The sequence below is a fragment of the Xenopus laevis genome, chromosome 2S, assembly GCF_017654675.1.
Source record: "Xenopus laevis strain J_2021 chromosome 2S, Xenopus_laevis_v10.1, whole genome shotgun sequence".
Taxonomy (NCBI): domain Eukaryota; kingdom Metazoa; phylum Chordata; class Amphibia; order Anura; family Pipidae; genus Xenopus; species Xenopus laevis.
The window spans coordinates 45,520,224-45,547,100 of NC_054374.1; the positions used below are offsets into that span (position 1 = coordinate 45,520,224).

At 38.4% G+C, this 26,877-nt stretch overlaps 1 protein-coding gene across 2 annotated transcripts in view; it reads left to right on the plus strand.

Moving 5' to 3' along the window:
- Positions 1–1,043: 1,043 nt before the first annotated feature.
- dennd2c.S (DENN/MADD domain containing 2C S homeolog) overlaps positions 1,044–26,877 on the plus strand; it is a 43,619-nt gene continuing 17,785 nt past the window's right edge. For both annotated transcript variants that reach the window (XM_018249187.2, XM_018249188.2), the window contains exons 1-5: positions 1,044–1,766; positions 22,804–23,973; positions 24,251–24,399; positions 25,791–25,903; positions 26,252–26,422. In XM_018249187.2, coding sequence (XP_018104676.1) covers positions 23,165–23,973; positions 24,251–24,399; positions 25,791–25,903; positions 26,252–26,422 — 1,242 coding nt within the window. In that variant the 5' untranslated portion in view covers positions 1,044–1,766; positions 22,804–23,164. The remainder of the gene's footprint in view (positions 1,767–22,803; positions 23,974–24,250; positions 24,400–25,790; positions 25,904–26,251; positions 26,423–26,877) is intronic.

Below are 26,877 nucleotides of genomic sequence, written 5' to 3' on the forward strand. Positions count from 1 at the left end.
GGCCGATCCTTGCTGCAAAAAATTCAGAAATTGTGCAAAAATTGAGCAAAAAAAGCTTTTTATATTAGATCAATAAATATAAAGAAGAAGATCCATAAACCTAATGAATAGGGAAGAACACAAATACAATTGTATGTACTGCACGAGAACATTATTACGGTATAAATGAGTCCAATGTATAAGACTATCTTACCCTATCCGTAAGCTGTCCCTGGATAGTGGGTTGTTCAATGCAATTATCTATAAAAAATCAGAAGTTAGTGCATCAAACTGGAAACATTTGATGTAAAAATACAAAGAAACAATTTCTAAGAGCGTTAAAAGTTGGATACATTCCAAAAGCACTTATAAGTTGGATACATTTTAAGCTACAGATAGCAGTTCATATTATACTCCTCATTTAACCCACGTGGATATTTAGTATAATATGAACTGCTACTTTAGTATAATATGAACTGCTACTAAGAAATTGTTTCTTTGTATTTTTACATCAAATGTTTCCAGTTTGATGCACTAACTTCTGATTTTTTTCAGTGCCCCTCCCCCAATGCTATCTGCCCCCCCCCGTTCGTGTTTAGCCATCAGCAAAGGTGGCAACCTTAGTTCAAGGGTGGCATGGCACAAGATGCAAGGTACCTCATGCATGTTCAGGACATGGTCATTTGTTAAATTATTCTCCAGCCCAAGCAACAGAGTTCAGATTACACCCACTCTCGATAAAGGTACAGTACAAGTTCTTGGCATGAACTTTTTTGCTTGTTTGTGCTCTAGACAAGTGCACCATCAGCGGGCACAGGAAATACTGCAGTCAGGGCCCCTGTCAGAGAGTGCCACAAAAAGTGTGGGGGTTACACCTAGGGTACAGCTAGACAGGAGCTTACAAATGGCCTGGGGCTTATCAACATAGGTTGTGTGAAACATGGGCAGGGTTTTGGTATAAGGGAGTGTGAATGTGGTTGGTGAGGTGCACCCATTCAGGTATAAATAGCCACGGTATGGTTACCTAGAGAAAGGTCCAAATGTGGATCAAAACAAGGATATGATTTTTTGCTTGTCTTTAATCCTGGTGTTGACGATCTTTTTTTAATATATATTTAAATAAATCCAGGGCCTACTGGGAAAGGGCCCTGCTAACTTAGTAGTAGTATAGAGCCCTGGTGGCTCAAGCATTTGCAGGGAAAAAATAAAAAAAGTCTTCCTTGGGTATACTCTTCTTGATGAAGGTAGCATGACACTGGCTCATCAAAGTGACCTCAAAAGGCTGGGGTTGTGCAGTAACATAGACATTTAAGCAAGTGTCAGTTTATTCAGGTATGACAGTCTTGTGGTACACTGTTACAGACAGCACACAGCACCATTGCTTTGCTATTATCTTCTGCATCCCACGTGCTTGGCTGAGACTCTTGCACCACAGGAGGGAGGAGTAGACTCACACGAGCAGCCGAATCCACATTTGTTTCTTACTATCCAGCTGCTCTCTCACTTCCAACTCACAGCCATTGTCATTCACTCAGCTGTCTCCACCCAAAACATTCTCTCTTCAACACCCTCCAAAGAGACCGGCAGAGGGACTGCTCTCAGTGAACTTTTCCACTGGGCTGGAACCATTATCACTACACAGGGAGGTCTGTTATGTGAATTCATTCAGAGCAGCAGGGAGGGAGCAACCAGAGGAGACAGCTACACACTTGTTTTACTAAGCGTGGACTATATACACATCGTTATTGTGGATTTATTCTATTGATCTGCCTAATTAACCATTACTGGTAAGTACAGGCTTGTTTGGATCCTTCCTAACACTGTTTATTCACATACAGGCCTGCAATCGTATGGGACCACCTTGGGTTTATTTTTATTTGATTAGTAAAACTGTGCATGGAAACAACCCCACTGTAGGGTAGGGGAGCTGATCACATTTTGGGTTTTGCTCAGAGCAAACATTTGATTTTTTTTATGTCAGGGCACTGTATTGTGCTGTTACGGTCTATGTTGGGGTCTAATGTTGCTACACTGAAATAAACTTTATTAAAAACACTTGTTTAAACCTAATGGAAAGTTCCAGCATGTGACTGGGCACACCATGCGTGTTCTTGTGCAAACTCTTGCAAAAACAATTCTTGTGATGTTGTGCAAACTGACTGCTGCTTTGTGTGTGACCGTCGCCACAATATAAAACTATCGCTAATGATTATTCATAACAGACCTGATGGATCTGAAGCTTCCGTAGTACCAAAGCAGCTTTTCAGCACCCCCAACACTGTACATTAAAAACAATTAACTGTGTTTCACCGTTATGTTTGTGTTTTACATTATCCCGTAATGTGTTCGAAAGCACAATGCCCCATTGGCTAGCACAAACAATTGTATTTGGCTTTTTTATTTACATTTCTCTGAGGTAAAAGTAGTGTTTCGTCATATTAACTTGGAAATTTCTTAACATAGTTCATCAAACTCGTCATGTATTAATCCATGTAGTGCTTGCTCAGACTAATGCATTGCTCTCATAGGCTCAGACTTCAGAACATTAGTGTCTTTGTGATGTTGTCTCTCACAAGATAAATTGAAGGTGTGTATTGTTAGTATATCTGTAGAAATAAGTCAAATAAACTGCACTTGTGTTTTTCTTGAAGACGTTTCACCAGTCATCCAACTGGCTTTCTCAGTTCAGAATTGAAACTTATTTCTACAGACATACCATGACCTAGATGAGAATCTTCACACACGTGTATTGTAAGGGTACAGCTAGACATGAGCTTTTGTTGAAGGTCTTGACATTGACTCAGGACATTGTTTCACATTTTTAAAAATAATAAAACTGATTTCATCCGGCACAGCATGACTGTAGGAAGGGAATGCTATATGCAGCCTGTTTCATTTTAGCGTACACTGACTGGCAGATGTAAATGCATGAAAATAAACCATGCAACTTTATCTCATTAGATTTGACATTACAGTATGGAGGATCAGATTATGTCACATCCCACAAAATGTTACACAGTTATGCAGTGTCTGACCAAAGTCTCTTGTGTAGTTCTGCCACAAGGTTTTTAAGCACAATGCATGCTATTCCTTTAAGTTTGCATCAGGTTCTGTATAGATTTACTGGTCAGAGAGTGGCACTTTATTGTTAAATTTACCACTTTGCGGGTGCTCCCTGCCAGCTTTATTAGCTTGCATTTTATGAGGGAATTAATGATCCTTTACAGTGTTTTAAAGTGGCTTTCCAAACAAGTTTCACAAACTTTTCATCCACAAAGCTTGCTGTTCCCATAAGAAATCTTTGGGTAATAGATAACTCTTCCAAATGCTCTTTCTTTATAGATGTATGAACTATATCATACAAAGGAACTCGGGTTTTTCAATCATTTGGATCACTTGGATGACTTATGCTAATGGCACGTGGGTCATTTTTCCTACTGGGGTATATGTAACATATTTACATGGATTCTATGGGACAAGACATTCAAATTATTCAGAGCTTGCTGGATATCACGATTCCAGATGAGACATTCCACACCTGGGTATACATTCTTTTCCCAGGATTGTTAGCTTTTGTATGTATTAAATGGGGAGCATACTTGTACCATACTTGTAAAATGCACTAGTCTGGTGTTCTTTCTATGCACGTGCTGCACTACCAGTTTAGCTTATTCTCCAAGGGATCCTCGCTGCTGCCCAAGGCTAGCCCCAGCACATTATCGCATATTTTTTACATTTACTGTAGCGGCTGGGCTAAAAAAAAAGTGATTTGGAAGAGGTTGGTGCGTAATAAATTGGCACTCTATATAAATTTGGCTTTCCAAGTCCTTTTATACATAAATGTTGCTATATTATCAAATAAGTGCAGGTCAACCCTTTGAATGTTCCTAGCACTGTCGTAATACTTTTTATTAAAAGTTTAAAAGTGTGTCCCTTTAATATGAATACAGTCTGGTTTGTTTTGTAAATAGTGTCGATGTAATGTTTTATGCATAAGAAAACAGTTTGAAACAGGACATTTAATAGAAAAACCACTGAGCCATACATGCTGCCTGTAGCAAACCTATCTGTAAAACATCTCATCAGAAATGGTTCTTTTAAAAACCTGTTTCTAAAGATCTTATCGGACACTAAACAGGGCCCTTCTGGAAGGAATGGAAGGGGGTGCTCTCTAATCAGTATGGCAGTTCAATTCACTGGCTACCAATTAGATTGTGTCTAAATGGGGCTAGTACTTTTTTTGACTTCAGTTATTGTAGATAATCGCTGCCAGGGGAAGTACTAATGCTTTAACAATAATGACAAAGTACAAGGGATATGCAGGATAGCTAGTGGTACGTTATTATAACCTTTAAACTAGGCAAGTACCTGTAAATAAAATCTGATACTTAAAACTGTGGATGATCAGCCCTATCAATATCTGCCCCAGCATATGAACTAAACTTCTGTTTAGTGCTGCCAAACTGTTGTGTTTTAGTACAATTCCCTCAGCATCTTCCTGCCTTCAGTTCCTGGTCAGAAGCCCACAATCTGCTTCCATTTCAGGACACATTTTGGATTGTGGAGTAGGTCATTGTTTTTAATGTCTGTTGATGCATCATGTTCGTTTATGTGGTCCCGCGATGCAACCATCCATATACCTGTGATTATGAGCCGATAGTTGGACCCTAGGGCCCATGATCCGATGAGCCCAATATTGCCAATCTCAAGGTGGGCATATCGGGGAGCGATCCACTCCTTTGGTGACATCGCTAAACGAGCGAATCTCTCTATGTACGACCACCTTTAGGCACATGTTATCAAAGAGATTTAGCAGTGGGAAAAAGGAACTGGGAATGATGACACACTGGCATTATGTAGCCATCAATCTTTTGTCTTTTGTTCTCTAAAATAAACCGAGCACATATCCTCTGTTTGATGTTGGTTTGTCAGAACTGCTGGTAGTGTGGCAGCACTTTGATATTGTTAGTTTATTTGTTTCTGGGATGTGCTGCCTCTGATGGATTGTGCTGCTACCTGCCTTGGGCCAATAGCAATTATGAGTCACTTTGACCTGGAAATCCTTTGTGTGGCTAATGTTCAGAGACACATATTCAATAGGATGGTTTTAGCTAAAGGATGAGGATTACAGGAAATCCCTTTACAGAAAAATAAAGAACTACAGTGTTTTGTGGTAGCCAGATATGAAGGGTCTCTGCCACTGCGATGTAGATCTAAGCTTTGGCTATTTTCTGTTATAGCCATAAGGCATATAGACCTGTGAACCATCTATAATGATTTAGTTACTTAGTGATCTATAAGCTGTCTTATTAGTTTTAGTGAAATATGACACAAATTCCAACCCAATTCTATTTATTTTCTCTTTAAAATACATCAGGTTGATTCAGTAATATAGGTGTTATTTGCAGTTATGGCACAGGCAGAGAAAATGCTCCTCTCCACCTGTTATAGAAATGCCAACCCCGATCCAAACTGATCCAGGGGCGTCTTAGCTGTGTTGGTCATGCTCCTGGCCATGCCCTTTTTCCACCCCTCCAGTGCTCCATGCTTCACTGCTTCAGAGGATATAGGAGAATGTTGGGTTATGATTCTATGCATTTCAATGGATGGGTAAGTTAAGTTTTGGGTGCAAATTACTGACAGTGGGAGACAGACCTGTGTGTTAACAGATGAAATTCCTGACAAATACAGGGATATTTAACAAATCTGCTGTCACCGACCCTAATGTTATATAGTGACAAGCACCCTGGCTGACAAACATGGAATGGTGAAAGCACTCAGTATCAATGAAAATGGTCTCATTGATATCTAATTAGGGCTTCTTCAATTATTAATTAGTCATACTCAAAAATCAGGTCAGTTTAGCAGATTTCAGCCAAACTGTCCTACCATTTGTGTATGTATGGGTCGACAGCTGAAATTTTGGTTATTAAAGGAGAAGGAAAGCTCCAAAACAGTTTATTGCCAACAGATTAGCCACAATAGTGCAAGCTAGAATGCTATATTTATTCTGCAGAATGCTTTACCATACCTGAGTAAACAGCTCTAGACACTGTCTGTCTGTTTAGGATAGAAGCTGCCATATAAGCTTGGTGTGACATCACTTCCTGCCTGAGTCTCTCCCTGCTCACTAACAGCTCTGAGCTCAGATTATAGCAGGGATGGGAGGAGGGAGGGAGGGGAGAGGAGCAAACTGAGCATGCTCAAGCCCTGCCCTGGAGTTTATGCTGTAAACAGGAAGTCTGATACAGAAGCCCATGTGTACACAATAAAAGGAAAACAATGCTGTGTTTCTTTTGACAGAGGACTCTGTCAAAAGAACTTTGAGCATTACTTTGAGGGTTTACTGGTGTATTTATATAGACCTTTCTGATAAAGCTTACTTAATTTTAGCCTTTCCTTCTTTAAACAATGCAATGGCACTCTCTGCACCAGTGATGCGACCAGGGTGCAGAATATTGGGATCCTTTCAATCAGATCACTATCATGGCCAGACTTCTGATGCTCCATCTTGGCACATGGATTAGTCACAAGTAGACAAGGAAGTGAAAGAAGCTGTAGCTCCTCTCCTTTTATACATCGGTGCCACTGGTGTGACCAAATTGCAATATAGCAGCATTTTGTTCACAGGAGGATTGTTGCATGAATGCCAAATTGGACCACTTCAAGGCAAAATAATCACAGATGGATCATCATCATTTATTTATATAGTGCCAGCAAGTTAAGCAGTGTGTTACATTAATTTAGAACGAACAGTTGTCTTACAACAAGGATTTCAGGGTAAAATTAGGATCAGAGGGCCCAACTCACAAAAGCATACAATTTAATGTATGATGGGGTTAGTTATATAGTGTTAGAATTATAACTCTACAGTTCCAAAAAGTATTTTTATTGTGATGTTTTAAAAAAGTAGGAGAGATAGGATGTGTGATGGAATATGTATGAGTTATCACACATGTTGAACTAAGGGGCAATTTCGTATGTGTGCTAAAATGTAATGTTAAGTTCTGCAGTATCAAAATTTGTCAGAGTTGGATACCCAGGGCCCTGATACAACCTTTCAGATCTGATTCCCCTCCTGCTCAAAAAGTGTTAAGCTGGCCATAGACTCAAAGATCTGATCGTACAAATCAAGGATTCGTATGATTTTCGGACCGTGTGTGGAGAGTCCCGACATTTTTCGTCCGGTGGAGATCGGTTGTTTGGTCGATCGGACAGGTTAAAAGATTTCTGTCGGCTGCGGGTAATACCTCTGCATGTATTGCCGATCGTACGATCTTCAGAGGGAGACTGTCACTAGCTTTTGTCGGACTTAACTTTCGTACGATTGCTGTCAGGGGCAGAACATTGGCTGATCTGTTCTTTTGTACTTAATTTGATCGGAATGGTTACTTAGCAGGTCGGGAGATGGGAAAGTCCGATCATATGATGATTCGTACGGTTGGATATTTGCGTCTATGGCCATCTTTACATCAGTAATGAGGAAATTCCATCATCTTGCAGCCTATTTGTGATTATGGTTTGGTATTGTCTGTTGTTTGGTGGCCCCCTAATGGAAAATGGTCTGTGCTATTATCTGCAAGGGTGCTGTAAATAAATCAGGACACACCAGACCTAATTATGTATAGCAGATAAGTGATAAAGCAATTAGTGAGCTATTTCTAGAGAGAACACAATACTAATAGAGTATTTTGTTAGCCAACACAATCTGGTGCAATTTTGTTGTTTTGAATGGTTTATAACTTATATTTTAACACTTTATTGATTTAATGATTTTGTTTGAATTAAGTGATTCAATCAAAATGCAAAATGAGAGTGAGAAAAGTGAATCTTGTTTATAATATAATGCATTGCAATTAGGACTGACACTGATGAGGCAGCTTTACATGTTTGTGTTATGGTAATTCATATCCTTTAGTTCATTTACAAATACATGATCAGTTCATTTAAAATAGCTTCTTGTGCATTGTTTAGGGAAAACAAGAAAACAACATAGCACATTACATTACCATACTAAAAGTGGCATATTCAGGAACTGGGAAATTGAATGCTGTTGCAAATATTGGAGGGAAAAAAATGTAAAAGTATATTACAAATTTATCTTTGAATAGGTTTTAAATAATCTAGATAAATGCCATATTAAGCCTATTCTCAGATGAGTTGGTGGCATTTAATTAAGGTAATCAAGTAATGTGCAAAACCGCAGATTATGTTGGCACTTTATAAATATCTGTGCTAATAATTATAATACAGTAATGTAGGGACACGGTACAATATTGAAAATAGCAATGCTATGTAAGTGCTGATAAAGCAACAGCCAGAGATGTTGCTTAGTGGCCTGTTGGGTCAGTGCCGAAACTACAGAGGAAACAAATTCTGTAGTCTCAGGGGGGCCAGGAGTGTAAGGGGCCATGTGAGGCCTGAATTCATTATCAACTTCAAAATATCTTGATAGGATAAGCCAATTTATCAATGTTTTGGGGCCCTAAATCAAATTTGCTGTGGGTCCCTGAAACATCTAGATATACCACTGTGATGGATGTTTCATGTCCCAGTGTCAATATTGCACCTAAACAGTTGACTGGGTTTCTATGAATTTGCATGTCTTTGTTCCCAGCATATGGCAATCTTTCATGGAGATGAGGCAAGATAATGACACCTATTAATGGCTGCCAGGAAGTGGTGTTAAGAGAATACCTAATGATGTCAATGTTTGGCCCTAAGGTCCAAAGCTTCAGTGTCCTATTGATACTGTAGCTGTTTGTGAGAGCCACAGACAAAAGATCACAGCCCCAGGGCAAGAAGTTAGATGTCATCACAGAGAGCTCATTAATATTGACATTCAGTGTAATGATTTGATAATAAAGTAGTTAAATCCAAATGTACAACAACAGCATGTGGAATTTTCATGGAAAGAAAATACATCCACTTAAATTAAGTTACATATAGTCAATTTGTGCACATTTCAAATATACAAATATAAATAAATCAACAATAGCTATGAGTTAAGAACAAGCATGTCTCTGCCTAGACTTTTTTGTTAAGTTGTTTTCATAAACAAAGGCTGTTGTTGCTCTTGCATTAAATAGTGTCTGATTTACGTCAAACAAAAAGTAAGCAAAATATGGCGTCTGTCGTTTCTAATAACTTTCCTGTACAAAATTTGTGCCTATTACTATTTAAAGGAAAATCCATCAAAAAAAAAAATATATATATATATATATATATATATATATATTTTTTTTTTTTTTTTAAACTCTGACTCAATATACTGTACTTTTGGGGGAACGTAATTAAAGTCGCAAAGAGCAAAACAATTTGCACCAATAAGACTAAAAATCCACATCTCGCAAAGTAATATTGTTCCTTAAAATGTAATTGCATTGCGAATTTTAATTGCACCCTAGGAATTTTAATTGTGCACTCTTAAGAAGTGCTTGAAGGTGTCGTAATCTTTTGGAGCAAACAAACGATTTAATGTTTTATTACATTGACTGTACGGTGGCGCAAACTATAAAATCCGCAAATGGTCTTCCACTGTCGGAAGTGGTGGCTAAACAGTTTCCGGATTTGCAAAAGCTATAATAAATTCACACAAAGCAAAATTTGTTTGCGCAAAGGCAAAACTTTTTGCATTGCGAATAGTTTTTCCATTACCGACTTTTATTACATGTTTCCACTGCAGAAGTTGTTTGTTCTTAAATAGTATTATGTGAAAAAAAATCACCTTATATTGAAATCTGGGGAAAAAGATTGTTCTGTAATATTTATCGCTCACTTTTTGGCTGTAATTTGAAAAGGGCACAATATCCGGGCCTGTCTCTGTGAGTGTGTACACTGTAATGCACTGGTAGGCAGGGGTGGGCAGAAGAGGCACCTGTCTAGGGTGCAATGATGGGGGGAGCTAGGCAGGTATCACGAAGATAGGGGGTAAGGTCCTTCCTCCCAATGCTGCCCCCCATATGGCAAACAAGGGAAGGGGGTAAGGTGGCTGGCCAGGTTTCCTACAGTGGCCGGTGGGCTTGGACTGTCTCTGCTGGCAGGTGAAATGCCATTATGATTATTTCACTTATGGCAGTTGAGCAAGTTATATATAGACTTAAAGGAAAGCTATACCCCCCCCCGAACAATGTAGGTCTCTATGAAAATATTTTGCATAAAACAGCTCATATGGAAAGCCCTGCTTCAGGTAAATAAACCATTTTCATACTAATATACTTTTTTAGTAGTATGTGCCATTAGGTATTCATAAATAGAAAATTGTCATTTTAAAAAATAGGGGCCGCCCCCTGGGATTATAAACAAACTAAACAAACTATACATGTTAGGTCGCATGAGACAAGTAACAGAGTTCTGTTTTTTGCTTCCGCAATTCTTCCTGTTATACATAGTTAGGGGGTTATTTATCAAAGTCTGAATTTATCTCAATATTTTCTGCTACAAACGCCAATCAAATCTGCTTGGGTTTTCTATGCTTATTTATTCTTACATTTTCCCGAAAATTTGCTTTGTGGGAAATTTTGTTTGGATTTTTTCATCCGATTTTCAAGATTTTTTCGGAATATTCACCAGAAAATGCCGAAAACTTCAGGGTATTGCACAAAACCCAGCGCACATCAAAAAATCTTTGGGACTTCTCCCATTGACTTTTAAATGCAACCTCGGCAGGTCTGAGATGCCGGATTTTCTGATTCAGACTTTTCCATCCTCAGGGTTTAATAAATTCCAAAAAATTCGTGATTTTTTAAAAGTCCAATTTTATGGAAAAAAAATCTGAATTTTTCGTGTAAATAACCCCCTTAGAGTTTGAGTATTTCTGGTCAGATGAGGCAGTACAGAGACCATCACAAAATGGTGGTTCAAGGATAAGATTCTTTAAAATATGCCACTTAATTTTATATGAACTATCTGTTGCTTAAGTATTCATTTTGGGGTTATAGTTTTCCTTTAAAAGGTTGAACTTGATGGGTGTGTGTCTTTTTACAAGCTAACTTACTTTTATATTTATTTATATATGTACCCTAATTTTTTCCAAAAAAATTAAATTTATAAATGAGGCAAGTATAAGCAATGTCTATGTAGCCTTTCTTGAAAGGAGAAGGAAAACTAAAATCAGAAAATGGGGTGCCAAATATTTAGGAACCCCCCTGGAAGATAAAAATGGCTCATCTAACTACTGTTAGATGCCAATGCATTTCATTAAAAAAAAAAAAAAGCGCCTGGAGTAGGAAATAAGCAACATTTGCCATTATGCATCATGATCTGGGGTAGCACAAGAGTTATTTCCGTAGCTGTGCTATAACATGTAATAAAAATTGTAAGTGGAAAAATGTGTGTAACGCTAACAATTTTCCCTTGTGAGAACAATAGGAATGTGAAAGTCATTACATTATTCAAGCATGCCTTAACAATGTGCTATTATAACATTAAAATTAGCATTGTAATTACTGAAGGCAATTTACATTGACAAATTCACATTATTGTTCTTTTTTTATTCAATTTTTATTAATTTTGTTTTATTACATTGTCCCACTTGTTCGAAACTTTGTGTCATGCTATTGAATGTGGTACATATGGATGTCACAATATGTTTCTTCAGTAAGAGCAGCTTGTGTGCTGGCGTTAGTAATTTAGTAAATGTTATATTATGCTCTGTGATATGTGAAGATCTGTAATTTCAGAATTAGCACCCGCCACCATTCTGTCAGTTGGAGCCATGAGATCATGTTATTTGTATCAAACTCTGTCTGCATCACTCACTGTACCTTTCTGTTTATTGCTTTCAGGTTCCTTTTTTATCTCACTAAACCTTTGCTTTGTTCTGGCCGCTGTCTTAGAAATTTGCCTTACAGTTCATATAGGCCTGTACGACGCTGTAATTGTATTACCTAAATGATAATAATGTAGAAAATGTACCTAAAGGAAACCGTGATACACAGACCATTTCCCAACATCCCTTAGCAGAGGGACTTCAAGTGCCAAACTCAATCTCTACACAATGAAAGAAGGTGAGGGAGGAGTTGCATCTAGATGTATATGCTGCATATCATAGTTTCCTAGTATTTATTGGGCTGCTTATCCAGCTTAAGTAAGTACAGGTATGAGACCTGTTATCCAGAATGCTCGAGACTTGGGGTTTTCCGGATAACAGATCTTTCCGTAATTGGATCTTCATACCTAAAGTCTACTAGAAAATATGTAAACATTGAATAAACCCAATAGGCTGGTTTTACTTCCAATAAGGATTAATTAATAAATTGTAGTTTGGATCAAGTTACTGTACAAGGCACTGTATTATTATTATTACAGAGAAAAAAGAAATCATTTTTAAAAATTATTTGGATAACATGTAGTCTATGGAAGACAGCCTTTCCGTATTTCAGAAGTTTCTGGATAACGGGTTTCCGGATAACAGATCCCATACTTGCACTAACACTACAAACATATCATATTATAGTTTATGTTTTCAAAAAACTTATGTCAGTACAACTGAGCTGAAGCTGTATAAGATTCAAATTGGAGGTAAAATAAAATATAAAATGAAATATAACTCTTGAATTCAAATCAATTGATATCACTGTAGCCTGACGAGATAATTGTGTGTTTGTGATGCTTCATGTTGAACCCTAGTTAGTTGAAAGCCTATGGGGCAAATTCACTAACCTCCGGAAACTCACAAGAGATGGCTTCGCTCACATCGCCACACTTCGCCAGGTGAAAATTCTCCAGGACAACGCCAATTCACTAAAATGTGAAGTTGTGTCCAGGGTGATGTACGATGGTGAAGTTTCGCTAGCGTTTGCTAATATGCATACGGCGGGAAGTTAAATTTCAATGGACGTATATGTTGCAGCAAATACATTACACTACACAAGCCCAGGGAAACTTAATAAAAGAAAATAGAGTTGTTATAATGCCCTACACATGTGCCCAGTGTATAGTTTATGTGCCATATTTAAGGAAATGTAGGGGGGAAGCTGGGTACCCTAAAATTTACGATCTTTTGTAGCCTATCACCCTGAAAAACTGAAAAGTCGCCAGCGTTTTTGGGACTTAGAAAAATCTTCAATTTTTTTTAAGAACTCCTATCTACTCTATTGCACTTCGCCTGGTCTGAGGTGGCGAAGGGAAGTCTGGCGCAAGAGGTAACGTTCATTAAAATCTGCATCTTAGTGAATTTGTGTAGTTACGTCCATTCGCCAGAGCGAAAATTCGCCTGGCATTATAGTGCGAAGTAGCACTACAGTCTATCTCCTTCGCTAGCGAATTAACACCAGCGCCCGTTAGTAAATCGGCAAAGTCCCGAAATGACGTCACGCGTTAGTCACTTCGCCCTTTAGTAAATTTGCCCCTATGTGTGTACCAGTTTCGGATTCAGCTAAATCACATTTTAGTCAGGCAGATACTTTTCCTTGTGTGACTAATATAATCTCTATACAGTGGCTGCCACACCTGTACATTATATTCTGAAATTAACTCCTACTTTAGATCATGTTTATTCTTGCTCTGCCAGGAAAAAACTAATGTATTACTTTCTGCTGAAAATGCTTTGAAAGGAGATGTGGCTGTTGGCAGAACAACAGAAAAAGGCTCACGTGATCCCTCCTGGTACTGGGACCTGCAAAGGAACTGCAACATAACAGCACAAGCATTTGTTCTAGTGCTCAGATGTTCTCAATTCCATGTTTACAAAACTTTATCATAGGAAGTTGACAAAAATAGCAATTGTGGTTTTGGCTTTCCATGTGCTTTGATGAAATTACAACAAACCCCAGCAGCCATTCTTAATTGTGAGGTTACAATTTAACAGAATTCATTTCTGATATTTAGTAAACAGAAGGCTGTGCAGGAAAGGTGGGGTGCTAAGAAGTGGGAGTACTGTATCTGAAACAGTATGCTGCTGTCTTTATCAACAGCATTAAGAATGAGGCAACACAATTCCAGAATGTTCTGTAACATAGTAACCCTAAAAAATTGGTCACCTATCAGGACTAACTAGAAAGTAACACCCATTGCTTATTAACACCACAATGCATGCTATAATCTCTGAAGATGTATTTCTTTTTAATTAAAGGGCGATTATGTTACAAATATAAACATAGTGTTTAAACTTCCGTGAGAGTACAAGTGACTTCCTTTTTAATTTTTCCCTAGCTAAGCAACTGTTAGTAACCATTATTAACTAGGGGTTGTCATTTGAGGCAATTTTACTGTTATATCTCCATGGCATTGCAAGGCCTTCTAGAAATGGCGGGCTGCCAGTTTCAAGTATTTTATGCTTTTTGAGGATTTTCAGCAAAGTTGCATTCAATGATAATTATAATAAACATAAGTTATTCAGGTTTCCATGTTGGCTTCACATAGTGTACATCATATTCAGCGGTGATTCCGGTGAAGAAGCCGCCTGAGGCAGCTCCTCAAAATGTAGGCCCCCTCGCCGGCTTACCCATCTGCAGGGGAGGCATCCGAGGCAGTAGTCAGTAGTGTAAATGTCCAAACAAATACAACTATGCTTATGATACAAGTAAGGGCTCATATACATGCACAAAAGTCCAGTGGCGGAACTACCGGTGTTTAGGGGGTTTGGGGCCCGCCGGCGGTTTTGTGTGTACACAAAACTACAGTGAAAATTGTTTCAGGATGGGGGGCATCTGCATGGCCTGCACCCGGGCCCAGTAACTTATAGTTACGTTACTGCTGAAGTCATAGTGTAAATAAGCTCCATTCATTAAAGGTACCTGCATACAAAGCCTGTTACTTCATTAGCAGACAAAATGTGCTGTGAAAATTGTTCCTATGCTAGTGGATATAAACACCGGAGGAGCAAATGATATGTGATACCTAATTTTTTAAAGATTTGTTTTGAGGGTCAGACACAGGATAAATGGAAATGTTTTGATGGCTGATGCCTTCTATAACCCCTCTTTGATTACCATTAATAACAATTGTTTTTTAATAGTCGTAAAGGTGGCCATACACGGGCAGATTAAAGCTTATCTGCCAGTTTATGGGGCTTGCGTCAGGTCTCCCCGATCGATATCTGGCCAAGATATCGATCAGAGAGGTTTGATTTTTCTGGTGATCAAGGATTGCATCGGCTAGTTAATACGGTCCTCATCCTGTCGTCGCCTAGTCTCTTTGTTGTAATCCTAGGGCAGAACGTTCCGATTAACCCGATATCGCTCTGCCGTTGGTGGGCATATCGGTAAAGATCCGCTTGTTTGTTGACCTTGCCAAAGAGCGGATCTTATTGTGTATGGTCACCTTTAGTAACTATGTTGCATGCGAAAGAAACCACTATTCCTTGCACACTTTACTTAAGAGAAAATACTTCCTGTAACCAATTATTTATATTCCAAATAATTAACTTTACAAAAATACATGTAAATGTAACCTCAAACTATTTATTTTAATTGTACATTAATTTGCTCAGGAAAGTTTTCCTTTTCAATTAAACTGATTAGGTAAAAATGCATTCTCCCTTCCTGTACCATATTTGAAGTTGAGGACTGCAAGGACTAACAAGTCACTCACTGAGAAACCATGTTCTATTGTCCAAGTGTCTAGAGTCTTCTGTCTGGGGTATTATTTATTATGTTACATCATCATTTAAATATGATTTGTCTTTCAAATGTCCCATGGTAAGACATCGTAAGTCATTATAGGGCTCATTTACAAAACATGAGTCTAATTGCGGTCACAGTCGTTATTTGAATCCGTGCCATAGGTGCAACTTGCACCAGATTTTAGTAATGAATGCTTATGCAATTTTGTTCATTTTGATCACAGCAGTACCAAGGGCAAGATAGTGGAATTGTGGGAAATATGGCTGCATTGTTCATTACTGTGCTCTGAGCTCTGCCCTTAAACTTGTAAATGAGCCATTATTTCTATTTCAGTAAACTTTTGTTGTTCGGGTCTATTTATGTCAGGAAGGAAGTGGTAGTCTCCCTCTCTAGGTCAGTAAAGAAACGTATTGTGTGCCAAAGCCATATCTGCTGCATTAAAGCCAGGACTTTCAGGACACATTCTGCTCTGTACATTTCATTAAAAGGACAGTAATACTCAAATCTCCTCAATGCCAAATGTAACTTTCATATATATGTTTAGAAATCTAGGGCTGAAGATTAAGGGCATGTGGTCTGATATCAATGTGGATTTGGCAAGCCAATCTGATCCATAATTGAAATCTACACAGCTGAAGCAATACCCTGGGGTTTCTTACAGCCTATGTTAGGCAGAATAGCTGCTTTAACTCATATGGAAAACAGCAAATATGCAAAGAATACAAATATACTTGAGACAGTATGCATAGCTGTGACATACAGTATGCATAGCTCCTGCTGGATATATATACACACACACATACAGTGCCTTGCAAAAGTATTTACCCCCCCTGGCATTTTTATATGTTTTGTTGCCTCACAACCTGGAATTAAAATAAATTGTTTGAGAGTTTGCCCCATTTCATTTACAGAACATGCCTACAACTTTGAAGATGTTTTTTTTTTTTTTTATTGTGAAGCAAACGACAAATAGGACAAAATAACAGAAAATTTCAGCGTGCATAACTGTTCACCCCCCCCTAAAGTCAATACTTTGTAGAGCCACCTTTTGCGAATATCACAGCTGCAAGTATCTATTAAGACAGCTGATAAGTCTCTATGAGCTTGCCACATCTTGCCACTGGGATTTTTGCCCATTCTTCAAGGCAAAACTGCTCCAGATCCTTCATGTTGGATGGTTTTTGCTTGTGAACAGCAATCTTCAAGTCTGACCACAGTTTCTCAATTGGTTTAAGGTCTGGATATGACTAGGCCATTCCAACACATTTCCCTTAAACCACTCAAGTGTAGCTTTAGCAGTATGCTTTGGCTCATTGTCTTGCTGGAAGGTGAACCTCTGTCCCAGGCTCAAATCACAGGCAGACTGATACAGGTTTTGCTCAAGAATATCCCTGTATTTAGCACCATCCATCCTTCCCTCGACTTGGACCAGTTTCCAAGTCCCTGCTGCTGAAAAACATCCCCACAGCATGATGCTGCCACCACCATGTTTCACTGTGGCGATGGTGTTCTTGGGGTAATGGGATGTTTTGGGTTTGCGCCAGATATAATATTTTATTTAGTGGCTGAAAAGTGCAATTCTAGTCTTATCTGACCAGAGCACCTTCCTCTATACATTTGGGGAGTCACCCACAGGGCCGCCATCAGAAATCGCAGGGCCCCATATGGAAAAATTTCCTGGGCCCCCTGGGCTGCGCCCACCACAAGCCCCACCTTCAGGTCCACCCTCCCCACCCCACAGGTCCACCCCGCACACACACTAAAAAAAAAAAACATTGGTGGCTATGGACCCCACATGGGGGAAAAATTGGTGGCCAGGGCCCCCCAACCACGTTATAAGAAAATTGGTGGCCAGGGCCCCCCTTAAACGTCCATGTAAAAAAGCTTGCCCCCCCAGAAGTTTAAAAAAAATTTGGTGCAAAGGGCCCCACCACACAACAGGGACCACAAAGGGTTACCTTTAGGGGGGCCCTACCATGTTACTCTTACTTCATTAATGTGGCCAACCTGCTGTCAGTGAGCTGCCAACTACAGAAGGGAGGAGGGGAGCACAGGTGGCTGCATCTTCTTCCAGTGACAGCATTTTCTTCCCTTATTGGTCACAGAATTTCAAGTCCTGGTAAAGCTGCATGGTGATTGGATGAGCTGGATGAGAAGTTCAAACTTCAGCTATCCAATCCCTAAGCAGCTCAACCGGGACTTAAACTCAGTGACCAATAAGGGGAAGTAATGGACAGAAGATACCTCTCCTTGTGCTCCAGCTCCTGCCTTCCCGAAGTCAGCAGCTCTCAGAAAGCAAGGGGGCCCAGCTAATCAAGAAAGTGCGGCATGGCCCCCTACAACTCCCCCCCCCCTGTCCCCCCCTGATGGCTGCCCTGGTCGCCCACATGCCTTTGGCAAACTCAAAACGTGCCTTCTTATTTTTAACTTTAAGTAATTGCTTTTTTCTGGCTACTCTTCCATATAGCTCAGCTCTATGGAGTGTACAGCTTATTGTGGTCCTATGGACAGATACTCCAGTCTCTGCTGTGCAACTCTGCAACTCCTTCAGGGTTATCTTTGGTCTCTGTGCTGCCTCTCTGATTAATGCCCTCCTTGCCCGGTCTGTGAGTTTTGGTGGGCGGCCCTCTCTTGGCAGGTTTGCTTTTGTACCATTGTTGTGGTACAATGTGAGAAAAGGTGTGTTTATACTGACAGATCATGTGACACTTAGATTGCACACAGATGGACTCCATTTCACTAATTATGTGACTTTTGAAGGTAATTGGTTGCGCCAGGATTTTTTAGGGGGTTTCATTCTTTTTTTTTATATATATATTTTTCTTATATCACTCCACCAACTTAGACTATTTTGTACAGATCCATAACATAAAATAAGATTAAGAAACATTTAAATGACAGGTTGGTATGTAACAAAATAGGTAAAAAGCCAAGGTGGGGGGGGGGTTGAATACTTTTGCATGGCACTGTATATATATATATATATATATATATATATATATATATATATATATATATATATATATATATATAATATATATATATATATATATATATATATATATATATTTGTGTGTCCTTAAAATTGGGGACTTTTATTCAATGAGCCAAGTTGCAAAGAGAAGTGTATATTCACTTTGTAGGAGGTTGCACCAGTTCATCCAGTGGTTTTCATGACCACACTCACAGTAGGATGGGAAGTTGTTGATGTTTAAACTAAAAATGAAAGGGAAGAGAAATAATCTACTTTCTATGCAGATACTTGTTTTACTGATGCCTTAAAGAGAATTGGCAATGAAGAGTACAGTTTCATAGTGACTCATTAAGGAAGCGTGCAATTAAAAACACAAACTATCACTCAACTTGATACACGTGATTGAGAAATTATTTTGTAGAAAGAACAGATACTGCTCTGACTTGCCTCAGAATCTCACGTGAGCCACAGTTACAAAACGTCATTTCAATAAGTGATCACAATATTTATCCGGAGAGGTTTACCTCTTTCTTCTGCTACCATAGCATTTGTTTTAAAAATGTAACTATGTTTCCAAAGGGTCTCGACGGAAGTCATTACTAATTAGTGTTAATGAACGTTTTCAACGCGGTGGATTTTTTGGCAGTGAATTTTCGCCACACTTATGAATTTATTTACCAGTAGCGAAACACGGAAATTCGCCACAAATTAGCGCCTGGCGAATTTATTCGCCCATCACTAAATATAATCAATTAAAACTTCTGTGCCATTTCTGAAATAATTAAGTTTATCTTTACTAACCCTCTCTCAGCATCTGTTTCTGTTTTCATGCAGGAGTTGGGTGTCAGATAATCATTGACAGTTAGATCCTTTATATCTCATAGGGGGGCTCCTTTTGCCTAGAAGATGTATTAAAATCGCCAGACATCATGTCTCTCAACATGCAGGATTTGTGCAAAAGGCAGTTATTTTGTTAGATTTTGTTTGTACTGAAATCAGTTATTTGAGTGAGCTCTAATTAATAAAAAAGGATAGTTCGCAATAGTTCCCCTTTAACTTGAATTATGTGTACTTCAGCTAATGCTAATATTCTAATAGTGACCAAGACAGACAGCTTGTAAGCAGCACATAAAGATGTGTATTTGTTAATTTCAGTAACCCATTTTTCAGTAACACAGACAAAGGGCGAAGTTACTAACGCTGGCGAAAATTCGCCAACGTGACGTCATTTCGGGACTTCGCTGATTTACTAACGGGCGCTGACGTAAATTCACTAGCGAAGGAGAGACTCTAGCGGTACTTCGCACTCTAAGGCCAGGCGAATTTTCGCTCTGGTGAATAGACATAACTACGCAAATTCACTAAGATGCGGATTTTAGTGAACCTTACCTCTTGTGCCAGACTTGCCTTCGCCACCTCGGACCAGGCTAAGTGCAATGAGTTCCTCAAAATTTTTTTTTAACTTTTATCTAAGTCCCAAAAAATGCTGGCGACTTTCAGTTTATCAGGGTGATAGGCTGCAAAAGATCGTAAATTTTTTTAGGGTACCCGGCTTCCCCCCTACATTTCCTAACATGGCACATAAACTATACACTGGGCTCATGTCTAGGGCAATATAACAACTCTTTTTTCTTTTATTAAGGTTCCCTGGGTTTGTGTAGTGTAATGTATTTGCTGCAACATATACGTCCACTGAAATTTAAGTTCCACCCCTATGCAAATTAGCCAACGCTAGCACAACTTCGCTTTGCTTGCCGAATTAACGCTAGCGAAACTTCGCCATCGTTCGGCACCCTGGACGCAAATTTGCATTTTAGAGAATTAGCGTTGTCCTGGCTCATTTTTGCCTGGCGAGTGTGCCGATGTGAGCGAAGCCGTCGCTGGCGAATTTCCTGAGGTTAGTGAATTTGCCCCAAAGTGTTCTGACAGAGAGTTGAAATCCATGCAGAGGAGGCTGATATGAATTTAAAATGAGTGAAGCAGTGCAACAGCACACACTGGAGTGCAGCAGACATGGTAATAACCAGAGAAATATAAGCTGGCTGCCGTGAGTTGTCAATGTAATAGGGGTATACCCAGGCAGATAACACTGCATATCCATTTTCTTTCAGACACTAATTTATTATTTTCTGAAATCTACTCCGACCAAATCTGCACGGGTTATTTCCCCTTATTTATCAATACAATTTTCTGAAAATTTCCAGTGCGGGAAAAAACCTGAAAAAATTGTGAAAAATTTGAATCATATGAATTTTTCAGATTTTCTGCCCAAAAACTCTTTTCGGATTTTTGCCCGAAAACCACAAAATCTTCGGATTATTGCATGAAACCCAACACAGATCAGGATATCTTCGGGACTTCTCCTGTTCACTTATGTACAACCTCAGCAGGTCTGAGATGCTGGATTTTTGGATACTGACTTTTTCCATCCTCAGGTTTTATAAATCCTGAAAAAATTTTCAATAAAAATTCAGATTTTATAGTAAAAAAAACTCAAATTTTTCAAGTTTTGGCATTCAGACTTTAATAAATAACCTCCTAAGATGTGCAGGTCTCTAAGGTTAGATGTGTCATTAAAATTTTTTTATTTAAAACTTTTCTTCTATAAGTGAATACTGCTAATATTTCATTTTTCCCTTTGGATTAATTATGTCCCCTTTAAACATACTGGTGATAGGCAAGTTTCCTGATGATTGTGTGTGCATAAATTGTTGATTTATTAAAAAGGAAATATAAACGTGTATTTGACATAAACCAAAGTAATTTGACATATATGTTTATGGGTATAAATCGGTGCATACTTTTTTTGTGCTGTACTTTTGGATTTATTTTTTGCTAGATTTACTGGATTTGTATTTGTTGGAAGAGGGCTTCTTTAGATGAGTTATTCTAATACCTTCACCTGGTGGGCAGTTGGAGCACCATAGTGCTGTTTTCCATATTCTTTAAAGGGATACTGTCATTAAAAACATGTTTTTTTCAAAACGCATCAGTTAATAGTGCTACTCCAGCAGACTTCTACACTAAAATCCATTTCTCAAAAGAGCAAACAGATTTTTTTATATTCAATTTTGAAATTGGACATTGGGCTAGACATATTGTCAGTTTCCCAGCTGCCCCCAGTCATGTGACTTGTGCCTGCACTTTAGGTTGGAACTACTTAATGTAACTGAATCAGTCTCGGTGGAACTTGGCTTTTACTATTGAGTGCTGTTCTTAGATCTACCAGGGAGCTGTTATCTTGTGTTAGGGAGCTGCTATCTGGTTACCTTCCCACTGTTCTTTTGTTAGGCTGCTGGGGGGGGAAGGGAGGGGGTGATATCACTCCAACTTGCAGTACAGCAGTAAAGAGTGACTGAAGTTTATCAGAGCACAAGTCACATGACTGGGGCAGCTGGGAAACTGACAATATGTCTAGCCCCATGTCAGATTTCAAAATTGAAAAGAAAAAAATCTGTTTGCTCTTTTGAAAAATGGATTTCAGTGCCGCATTCGGCTGAAGCAGCACTATTAACTGATGGGTTTTTAAAAAAAAACATTTTTTCCCATGACAGTATCCCTTTAACTTTACTTATCCGCTTTCTGCGTTGATGGGAGCTTGCAATGTCCCTGCAGTTTATCTATGGTTGTAGCCACCTATCCTTTAACCCAAGGAAAAAATGGCATATGACAGATGAGATATAGGGTGCATGGTAGGGTTAGGTATGCTTGTGAAGACAAAAAATATGTCCCTTGTGGTTCAAGAAGTCCAGGATTTACAGTGGAATTGCTTACATCATTTAACTAATGTTCAGTTATGGCAGAATGAATGAACGTCAGGATTCTGTGGGCTGCAGGGGTTTTTATTTTGCTGGTGGTGCGTATGCTTTAGTCTTTTTCTATTAATTGCTCCAATAATATCTTAATTATAGAAATTGATTCTAAAATGTGTCTGTATCATATTTTACTATTATAGTTCTTACTTTAGTACAGTACTCCCCTAGTATAAAAACTGAATATTTTTTGAGTAACCAATTACTATACTTATTAACTTTTACTGATTGTACTCCATGCAGTTACTGTGAAAAAAGGTTGAAACATAATTTTCTAGTGTAGTGAAATATGTTTCACTGTATATGTGACTTTCTTTGTAAATGATTAACAATTTATTTTTTTAAGCCATAGCCTTCACAATCCGTTACTTGTGATGTATTGATGCTTGCTTTAGAACACTGCTAGCATTGTAACTTCTGATGGAACCCTTATCTGTAGAACACGTTGTAACAAGATGCATTTGTTTTTCAGCAAGACAGCTGTGATTGAGAGACTCTGCTATCCAGGCTGCTGGCCAACATTTCTGATAGAATGTGCATTCTGTAAGTTTGGAAATAATTGATTCCTAAGTGAACAGAAGAGTACAGCTTTGGAACACCATTTTATACTTCATTACAAGATTCCTTCAAGATTATAAGCTTGGTTCATTTACAAACGTTTTATTTCAATATTCTTTCAACCAGCTCCCACAGTTACATTAGATATTAAAAATAAATAAAATCTATAAAAAGCAAACCTAGACTGTTGTACAAGCCATTCCAACTGTATCCAGAAAACATCTCTGAACCTTTTCAGAACCTCTGTTAACAATGAAGGGCTTGTAAACAGGGTGATGCCTGTGATGCATACCATGGGAAGCCCGGAATGTGGCTTTTCCCGATCTTCCCAGCAAACTCTTTCCAGGAGTCACTGCAGGAACATCAAGCAAAAGATCTCCCAGTGGGAAGGGAGAACCAGTAACAGTGGCTCGTGCGGAGACCTACTGAATGGAAAACCAGAAAGTCCTCCTAAAGATTGCAATGCACACACATTATCAACTGCAGAAAGATTGGGCGGCAGGAATACGGGTCTGCACAGAACTAGACAATTTGACCTGGATTTCAGGTACAACAGATTTGATGGGGACAATAATAAAATAGCTAAAAAAGATTCTAGTATATATGAGGAAGAGCTAGAAAGCAATTCTTCTTGTTTTAGTGGAAAAGAGAATGAAAATGAGTATGAACTTCCTCCAGGAAATTTTTATACGTCCCCAGGGATGTTCAAAAAAGGTAGTGTAATTTCAGAAGACAACTTGAAGGAAATGGTCCTGGAATTTAAAAGGAAAAGGGGGCGAAGCTATTCAACCGATGGAGAGCTTGATTTAAATAGTTTAAAAAGTCAAAATTTTACAATGAAAAGCTTGGAAAACATTTATTATGATTCTGTGGGGTTGAAAGACATTCCTTCTTTTAACCCTGTTCCCAAGCCCAGAAGGACATTTCGATATAGCACCGACCGTCACCATGAGGAGCGTAAAGATTATAACCACAGAAGGAGGAAGTCTGTGGATGAAAGCGACACAGAATCTTCAGATCCTTCAGTTCCACCTCCAGAACCTAAAAAGACTGGGAACAGAAAGCTCAGACCTAGATCTAAAAGGTCAGTATTTGTTTAGTGTTTTGCCATTTTAGGGTTCATTGCAAGTGTTTTTCCTACACACAGGAACTATTTTATTAAATTAAGCAGTTTGGAAAGAGCAATACCATTTACCAGAATGTACTGTGTAAACAAAAATATTAATGTTATTATTTGAACTGTATTCATATTTTTGTAATAACAGGGCTATTCCTTTTTAACCCTGCATAAGCCCATGTGGATAGCAACGAAAACTTATTGGTTATTAGGTATTACCTGCTGTGATCTTTTTTACATCTAGGAAATCATTTGAATTTGAAGATGTTCAGACTTTCAGAAGGTTCATTCATCAAGCAAACCACCCTGAGATCTCAGAAGGACCCAGGAAACCTTCAAGATCTGCTCTATACCACACTGTGTCAGAAGACAATATCTATGAGGATATTATGTGTAGGTGCTTTCTTAGTCTGCTTTCTTTATTAATTCATATTTAAATATGGTATGGCAGATTAGTTTAAAGGGCACAATTTATTATGTAGGTAAACTTTAAGGGGGTTATTTATCAAAGGTCGAATTTTAGTAATGTGAGTAATGTGTGCATCAAAAAAACTTGATTTTTATTTTTGACACGCAACTTTTTTTTTCCTCCCATTGGAGTCTATGGGGTGTCATTTTCGAAGCAAAACATGTAAAAAATTTGTCTCATCACTACTGTTAACATCTTCAAATAGTTTAAGGGACCTCTGCCATTGACTAGGTGAATAGTCGAATTGGAACTGTTTCTAGGGCCGAGGTGATAAATCAAACATTCAAATTCAAGTTCGAGTTTGTGGTTTTAAATTCGAATTTGTGAGTTTTGACCAAGAAAAAAAACTTGCAAATTCGAATTTACCATTCGAACCTTAGTAAATCTGCCCCTAAATGTAAATGAATTCCCTAAATGACATTTAAAATAAAACTAAATTAATTTTGTTTTTTCCTGATATCTTTTTTTTCATAGTTATTTACATATACACGCATATATATGCATGTGTGTATTTTAGTGATGGGTGAATTTTGCCACGAATTTGCGGCGAAATTCCGCATTTCACTATTGCAGCAAAAATTTGCCCCAGAAAAATTTGCTGCAACAAAAAAATTGCAGAGAAAAAAACCCAATGATTTTAATGCATGTGGATCGACAATAATCATCACATGCGTAAAAAATATCAATACCCATTGACTTCAGTGTGTTTCGCTAATTTTTTGCCGTTTCACAAATTTTTCGGTGCAGCAGAACGGGACAGATTCGCTCATCGCTAGTGTGAATATATATATATATAATGTATGTGTTTATATATATATATATATATATATTCCAAAAGAAGACCAGCAACACCGGGATATTTGTGCATCAAAATAGAGGTGTATTCACATTTTGCAGGGACCTTCCATATATATATAGAGTCCCACAGTGCCTGCACTCGATCCAAAGGATGAAGCCAGAGGTGCACGATCCAAATATAAATGATATATGAAAAGAAGATCAGCACTCTCAAAAATCACATCTTATCCGACGTTTCGGTCCCACATGGGGACCCATGTGGGACCGAAACGTCGGATAAGATGTGATTTTTGATTAATAAATCAACACAATTTCACCAAACTACAGAGAGTGCTGATCTTCTTTTCATATATATATATATATATATATATATATATACATACAGGTATGGTGGAAAACATAATATGGGGGAACGTAAAATCACGGTTTGACCAGAATTCTGGTGGACTGCGAAAATACAACTTTAAAATGCAGGAAGACTTCCCTAAAAGCAATATTTTCTGTCTGATATTTTCAGATCCACCTAAGGAGAATCCTTATGAAGATATTAAAATATCACCTTTACCTGTATGGCGCGTCCCATCAACATGGAAGTTACCACCTCCACGATGCACCATCAAAGCACCAAAGGTACCAATTTCAGTTGACTGTTAATGGATAATTATAGAAGACAAGAGGCAGTAATTTTGAGCTCTATTTTCCCCAGTTACCATTAGCTTTGTAGCATTCAATGCTAAATTACTGAAGTTAAGATCATATGCAAATAGTATAAATGACTTTAAGATTCTTTATATCAGTTTAAATGATATCATATTTGGTCTGTTTGTGCATCTGTGAAATTTAAAAGTTCAACAGTTTCTTTATATAAATGGTCTGATGATTCCATTTTAAGTTTAATATAGACTTGACTATTTCAGGTTATAAGTAATCAGATTGTAACCTGATACTAACATTTTTACTTTTTTTTTTTTTTTTAAGATGCCTTCAAAGCCAAATTTTCTAAAGAGGCAAACATTAGAATTAAAAAGCACAAAACTGTATCTTCACAAGAAAGCACCAAAGGATTCTACCCTTCCAGTAACATTGATGGAGTGGAAAGTTTTCCGCAGTGGAGGAGAGTCAACTAAAAAGAGGAAGGCATTCCCACGGGTACGTTGATGCACAAAAAAACCCAATACATTGCTTAGAGTCAAACCTTTATGTGCCTCTCCATTGCAGGTGGTGCCAAGATCTGTGCTGGGTGTAGGGTTGCCACCCGGCCAGTATTTTACAGGCCTAGCCGGTAAAACACCTGCCAAGGCCGGGGCCGGTATTACAAATTTACCGGCAATGCAGTTGCAGTAATTAGTAATAATTTTTAAAAAAGCCCTCGGCCTGTCCCCAATTCGCGCAGAACATACAGTACCTTTTTTGCAGTGTTCTGGACATTGGCGTGATGTTGCTCTGCCTCCTTTGCATCACGCTGCGTAGCCCGCCCCTTTTTGCATCATGGACTGCCCCCTTTTTGTACCCGCCCCCCACCAACTAATTTTTTTTCAGTAAAGGTGGCAACCATAGCTGGGTGGTAAATTTAATACATTTGTCTAAAAGTTTACTCACAATGT